Source organism: Cariama cristata, unplaced genomic scaffold, assembly GCF_000690535.1.
Source record: "Cariama cristata isolate BGI_N322 unplaced genomic scaffold, ASM69053v1 scaffold3163, whole genome shotgun sequence".
Lineage (NCBI taxonomy): Eukaryota > Metazoa > Chordata > Aves > Cariamiformes > Cariamidae > Cariama > Cariama cristata.
The window spans coordinates 35,593-43,078 of NW_009608761.1; the positions used below are offsets into that span (position 1 = coordinate 35,593).

A 7,486-nucleotide genomic window follows, 5' to 3' on the forward strand; every position below is an offset into this window, starting at 1 on the left:
TAGTTTGTGAGACTGTATCATTACATAGATCATATATTTTTGTAGGGGAGTAGTAGACGGGTTTAGAATGACTTACAATGTGCACTGACATGGAAGGTGACTTAATCAGGCTCTTCGTCCATATTAGTCTTCATATCAGTTTAAGAAATATTTAATGAACTTGTATATTTTCTGTACTGATTATGGATAAAGTTGTACAGGGTATTAATTTGCTGGTCATACTGATCTGTAATATTCATTATCACAAAGATGACGCAGAAGCTTTCCTTTAGAATCATTAGTGCTTTTGGAAAGCTGTATTTTCAGGAATGTGGATATTTTTTACAGTGTGGGACAGTATTTAGCCAACCTTTTTGTGGGACTTTTTACAATCTAAAATCACGGGTTTTTTTCCCCTAGTATTATCCCAGCTGTAATTGTTTCTTAAGGCTCTTTGTGACTCCAGAATTCATTATACTGAAAAAAGTGTCACATCATTGGTGCTTGGGAGAGTTAAAGAAGGAATTCTGTGATCTGACTTTGATTCTGAGATAAGGTTCAATATGCAGTTGTTCAACAAAATCATGGCAAGCAACGTTGTGATAAATTGATTCGTGAGAACAAGAAGCAACAAGCAGGAGTTTTTGATGTGTAATTCTGTCTGTTACATATGGTGAACTCAGATGGAATGCACAGTGTTATTTTTGGTGTTCTGAATCAAATGTGTTTTAGCTGTGCTTCTGAACATTTGAAGTACAGATCTACTCTGAAAACTTAGCATAAAGTCACTGAAATCACTTCTTTGGGTTTAATTCCTAAAAAATCACTTCAGCGATTTTATATAAAAGTATTGGGAGAGACACTGGATTTCGTAACTATTGGTTATTCAGCTTAGCAAAAAAAAAAAGTCTTTTTTGCATTCAGACAGGGTTTAGAAAATCAAAATGGATTTTCTTCATCTCAGTCAGTCTCCCATCATCAATGTTCAGCTGCTCCTCAACATCTCTGTTGTCTTGAGTGTAAAAACCTGGTGATGCCATCCCACAGCATTCAAATTCTTCTAGCAGCAACACCTTCTATTTAATTATTGTTTTATACACAGAAATTATTCTTTTCAGTTGTGCTGGTAGTAGTGGCGGCCCATAATGCTGTCTCTGCAATACACAGTGCTAGCTGCTTCAGAGAAAATCAGTCTGTAGAAGCGTAAACCAGAATGTTAGGAAAACTCAATATTGCAGGAACAATTTTAAAAAGTAAGAAAACAGCCTCAACAGATAAATGATGGGCATTTTAACAGTACTCTTAATAAAATGGAAGAGAAACGAGTGCCAAACTTCTTGTGCTGCTTGACAATGCAAGGTTAGTGAGAGTAAGTAACAATTTTGAATTGGTGTAATTTTGAATATGTTGTGAGAAGAGACCTTTTTATTAAGAAAGTACTGTTTTTACTTCTGATTGCTTTCAAGATACTGGAAAGGATAATTTTCTGGGATTAATGCTCAAAAAGAAAAGTGTACTTTTGGCTACTTTGTTCCCTAGTTCCAGAAGATTTTCAGTGTTTGCAGGCATAAAATGTACATAAAAATCAGTAGTATAATCCCAAATTTGAAACGGACTTCTTGTGATCAAATATTCAGGAAATCATAATCTAGAGCTGGGAGAATAACTAGTCACCTTATTGCTTCCCAGGTGGTACTTAAATCAGATGTTCAGGAAAGCCCAGCAATCAGTGTTTGGCTTTGCTGAAGAATAAGACCCTAATAATCACTTTAACATGCGTAGAGTTAGGTCTAATCTCAGAGTGCCTGTTTTCATTATGGTAGAAGACATTGGGACCAAAAGGGATAGGGTGGGAAATTCAATGATACTAGCATAAAGCGTGTGCCAGGAAACAGCAGATTTTCATCTACATGTGTGTTAGTACATTTCTGTCAGCAGTGGTAATTTGAGTCAGGATGTGCTCAGTAGAGAGCAAAACATGTAAAACACAGGGGGCAGACATGCATATAATTTGAAGTTACTTTTTTTCTTCTGACAATGGTGAGAAGATGCCACTTGCCAGACGCATGCCTTTTGTGTAGATGAATCTGCCTCTCACTGAGCTATCAAACTACCCTTTTAATTATTTATACTCGTCTCACATTACCACTTACTTGTATGTATTTGTCTCATACAAATACTACGCACTATAAACAATTATTTATTTAGAATTTAAGCTGCAGCTAATTCTGTGGTGTGTTGTTTTTTTGTTGGGTTTTTTTTTTTTTTCCCTTTTTCCCTGAGCAGCGAGAGACAGTTCGTTGTTAGACTTGAATTTGTGTGCTGACACAGACAGGGGCTACCTGAGAAAGGCTGAAGTCATCCGTCTCCCCCCTCCTGCCAAGCTCCTGAGTGAGGGTATCAAAGACAAAATTTCAGATTTAAACAGTTCAGTTCAAAATTTGGCTCCATTCTTACAGAAGAAACTGAAAATCTGAACAGTCTGAAGCTCCTCACACTGCGCTCACTCTGAACTGATTCTAAATCCTTTTAATTGTGCTAACAAGAAGAGAAACTCTTGAACCTTAATTTCACTGCAGTGAAATAGCACAAGGCAGCTGTGCACGGAGTGTCTTCTATTTAATAGGCATCAGAGTGAGGCTGGTCAGCTACCTATAGATGGACACAACTGTAGATAAATTCTGCAAGCCTTTTTTAGTTCTTTGTGATAGAGTGTTAAAAAAAAAAAAACAACAACAACTCATTTAAAAATAGCACTTATAGGGAAAACCTCAAGGAGTTGCCACAAATTATTTGTGTCCTATGTTAGAGAAATAGATGCCTGTTGGAGTATTCTTGGTCTAGTAACTTTGCAAAAATATATGAAAACTAAACCAGAATTACACAAAAGGAAAAGAAATACTCAACAGTGAAAAAGCACATATTGTTAATGTCTAAATAAAAAAAAGCCCAAATGAACCAATTTTGCAAATTTTACAAGTGAAAGGGAACGTTATTCCATTAAGTCATTTATCAATTCAGACAGTATTACAGATGTGGGGAGAACAGCCTTTTCAACACCAGTGCAATACCTTGCAGTCTTTAATATCTAAGACCTACATATACCTGAGTTTTTACACAGACACTTACAGTATCATTGTCTTTATTCAATTAATATAATTATAGAACTTGAAAAAAACCAATCAAAATGTTTATGTTAATGTTATCAGTGATACGCTGCTTACAGAGCTCACATCAAACTCCACTTCTTTGTTCAGCAAATGTTTGTATTAAGGTACATGTAGTTCCTCAAGCCAGACCAAATCAAGACTAGGCACTACATTGAATCTTTTCCTTCTCTATTGGTCTACATCTGCAGTGCTCTTTCAAGGTCTGGGAAAAAGTGCTGAAGTTCCTGGTAGAATTATACACATTATCAATTGCATAACTGCAGACAAGCATGATTGTTATGGTAGTACAAAGTCTAAACTCTCTTAGATGATTTCTAGCAGTTGTATAGCATTTTAATAGCAGAAATATTTTCTTAATAGAAATACTTTCTTAGTAGACATCCCTATCTTTGTGCTTGTGTGTACAACAGCCTTGCTTTTAGTTAGTTTTGTCTAGGAAAGTAATGATCTGTGCATGGAAATATGACCTGATCTACATAAGTTTCTACTGTACATACTCACGTGCGTCGGAAGGCAGCACGAATATCCAAGTCTCCAGTTACTGGTGCTTCTGATGTGACAAAAAATGACAAACAAGAATGAGAGATCAAGTCAAAATAATGCAAAAATACAGTGCTATTTCTAAAGCTTTTCCTTTGCAGACTTTTTTTTCCCCTAAAGTTCTTATATTGTAAATTGTGATCAAAAACATACCGAAAGATTGAACCATCATCTTCAACCATGTAGCCTTCACTAAATAGCTTTCAACATCCAGTGTTTCACGTATAACTGAATTCTGTCTCATGCTTCCTAATAACCTGCAGCATGATGAACCATCTTATCTCTTGTTTGTCAGTTGTCCTGCTGGTAAATTTTCGTTTCAATACTGGCTTCACAGAATATTTAAATGCTAATGAGAAAACCACTGGATATCAATTGAATATTATTACTACTAATAAATTGTAATCCATCCTCTGAAAGGAAGGGTAAATTCCTGAAAATATGTAGACATGTACAGAAACTTCATTGAGGATGTTGCATAGAGAGAACCTTATTACTCTGTTCTAAGCTTCTGTTGGTATGAGTAGGTGTACTGCTACTACTGGGAGAAAAGCTGTTCTCAATCACAGCTCCTAAGTCTTAGGAGTCCTACAGCCAACTAGCAAAACCTCAAAAATGAACACTACTGATTCACAGAATGGTCGGGGTTGGAAGGGCCCTCTGGAGATCATGCAGTTCAACCCCCCTGCCCAAGCATGTTCACCTACACCAAGTTGCACAGGATCGTGTCCAGGTGGGTTTTGAGTATCTCCAGAGAAGGAGATTTCACAGCCTCTCTGGGCAACCTGTTCCCATGCTCTGCCACCCTCAAAGTAGAGAAGTTTTTCCACATATTCAGATGGAACTTCCTGTGTTTCGGTTTGTGCCCGTTGCCCCTTAACCTGTCACGGGGCACCACTGAAAAGAGCCTGGCCCTATCCTCTTGACGCCCGCCCTTAAGGTATTTATAAGCATTGATGAGATCCCCTCTCAGTCTTCTCTTCTCCAGGCTGAACAGACCCAGCTCTCTCAGCCTTTCCTCATAAGGGAGATGCTCCAGTCCCCTCGTCATCTTTATTGCCCTCCGCTGGACTCTCTCCAGTAGTTCCTTGTCTGTCTTGAACTGGGGAGCCCAGCCACACTCTTCCTCATGCACTCCCAGATACCATTGGCCTTCTTGACCATGAGGGCACATTGCTGGCTCGTGGTTAAACTTCAATAAACGTTTGTCTTTGCATATTAGGATCATTGGTTGCTGGAAGCAAATTAATGTTGCAGTCTTTTCAACAGAACTACTGAAACAGGAAACGGTCCAAACGTTCAGCTCTTTCAGATGGTCCATGCTTATACTGTTTTATGTAAAATCTTCCGCACTAGGGGGAAATTGATATTAAAATGTACTTCCTTTTCAATTGCTGATAAGCTTTTCAGTATAGCAGTTGTGAGGGGGCCACCATGTAAAATGAGTCATCTACTCTTAAAGCAAGTTTATATCACAACGTGCTTCTGCATGACTTGACTTTATTGGCAAGAAAGGAATTGATAAAAGTGTCACGTGTCTAAATCTTTCCATTTGTCCCCCCTTTTTTTTTCTTTAATTTATTTTCTTTAATTATTCATTTTTATTACGAAGCTTTTGCCAAAGTAAGAATGGATCTCTCTTTTATTCTAGTGGAATTAAATGTAATGAGAGAATGGAGCTGAAATCACAATAAAACCAGAGAAAATTTGGGCTAATTTGCATCTTTCTGTCTGCTTTCTTTAAGACCATCACCATTCTGACTTGAGTGACATCTAAATGTTACTTCTATGCTCTATATCTCTGCCAACCCACGCCAGTCCTCATCTGTGGGCCTCTGTAAGAGTACCTGTAGCTCTTGAGGTCTATACTTCAGATCTATGCTTGTTTAGTAGCCACTATGCACCAGAAGGAATTGTTGGTTGGGCATACAGGAAGAAAAAAGATAATAAAAGGAAGAAACAAAGTGGCAGGAATTCATCTTACCATTGACTGTCAGGTTGAAATTAGAACTATCAAACTTGTCCTTGGTAGACACCTCACATCTGTACCCTCCTGCAAAAGTCATGTTTGCTTCTATGATTTCCATTTCAAACGTGTACACCTAGAACAGACACCAATGATACAATTCATAAGTTAGAAAATGAAATGGTGAAAGAGAGAGAGAGAGAAAATGCAGCATATTAAGGCATGGAGAGAAATCGACAAGGGATGAAATATGTCGCTGTGTTCTTTTAGAATTAAGAAGCTCCTAAGCATGTAATTCATTATTGTCACAAAAATTACATATACCCCCCCAATTCTGTAGGAACAGCTAAAGAGTATTAGTACGGTTTCTCCAGAGGATACAATGTTGTATTAGCAAACTGTGCTGGTGTACTGGTGTGTGCGGTCATCATATACGCTAATTGCATATACAATGGAAACGGGAATAGAGCTTGCGTTAAGCAAATACAGCCTCTACCTAGAATGTGTACAGTACATTTAAAAATTCAGCAAAAGGAGCAGCTAACGTGAGCAAGTCTGTTCTGTTCCATCCAGGAGAGGGTAGTAGTGTTTCATATACCACACAGGATGAGAAGTCATGGTACAGACCCTTGTATTCTGGTTTGTGTATCTTTGAACATACCTGTGGTAAAAATGGATCTTACTCAGCTATTTAAAGTACTCCAGACAATGCAAGAGAACAATAAATTCCAACACTAATAGCTGAATGCTTGATCTATTAAAACCAAGATAGACCACACTTAAATATGTCTGATTTATTGTTTTCTCTTAAATATAATGAGTATCTATTACTTGGGAGGAAGATGGAGGGAATACTGCAGTAAATAGTGCAAAACGGCTCCCCTGGTCCTCCAGACATTTTCTCATTTCATCATAGATAAGGTACGCAAGAGTCTGTATGTAGTGCTTGTCTCTTGTCTGCATGGTCAAAACATAAACTTCTATGTATAAGTCTAGCATTGTGTGTAGCTTTGGGTACCTTAATATCAAAACATTCCTATATTAGCTTATATTTTCCCCAGATTAAAGATTGATATCTAGAAGACTGAGAACCTTATTCTGCCAATTTTACCTTTTTATTTCGATCATAATTGTCATGTAGCTGGAGATGTTTCCCCACTTTGCTTCCCAGATCCATCCACTTTCCTTTGAACCATTTCACTGATGGTTTCTTCAGCAGGCTCTCACCTGCCACTTTGGCAGTGAACGTGATGTTTCCACCTTGTAAGGGAAGTAGGTTAAAATAAGTTTATGAACAATGTTTAATTGATCTGTTATGTCACTGCTATCATCCTGTACATGGAGAGCTAAATAGTCAAGCAACGGGTACAGTTTACAAACATCACTTGGCTCACATTTTGTACTCACCAACAGTAACTTCTCCATCCTGAGGTCGTGTCACAAAGAGCCCAATAGGGTCCAGAGGTGGTTCTGCTTGAGTCTCAGCAGATGCAACTGAAACAAACATCAGAATTACTAGTTAGAACTTTCTGCATCATTTTCTGTTACAGCCTAAATATTGAATTTGTTGAGTCATTTCAAAATATCGCAATAAGTTTCTTCTGTCTCTGAGATTCCTTATTCTTTATTTTCTATCATTAATCACTAGTGGTCTGCTTTCAGCTACTGTCTCTACCTCACTGCCTCTAAGGATTCCTTGTTCCTGTTCTTCCCTTCTGTTAATGAACCAGCTTGATACCAGTGTTAGTTCTCTGTTACCTTCTGTGTTTTGGCTGCTTTCTACTGGTGGAGCAGGCGACTCTGAGGCAGCTGGGGCTGGAGCATCTTCAGC

The 7,486-nt window shown here is 38.0% G+C and overlaps 1 protein-coding gene across 1 annotated transcript in view; it reads right to left on the bottom strand.

Annotated features, from left to right (window-relative positions):
- Positions 1-7,486, bottom strand: part of MYBPC3 (myosin binding protein C, cardiac) — a 52,218-nt gene that overhangs the window by 32,689 nt on the left and 12,043 nt on the right. Inside the window, exons 3-8 of the mRNA XM_009697247.1 lie at positions 7,414-7,479; positions 7,063-7,149; positions 6,767-6,915; positions 5,674-5,791; positions 3,651-3,699; positions 2,322-2,366 (exon numbers count right to left, since the gene is read on the bottom strand). Coding sequence (XP_009695549.1) covers positions 2,322-2,366; positions 3,651-3,699; positions 5,674-5,791; positions 6,767-6,915; positions 7,063-7,149; positions 7,414-7,479 — 514 coding nt within the window. The remainder of the gene's footprint in view (positions 1-2,321; positions 2,367-3,650; positions 3,700-5,673; positions 5,792-6,766; positions 6,916-7,062; positions 7,150-7,413; positions 7,480-7,486) is intronic.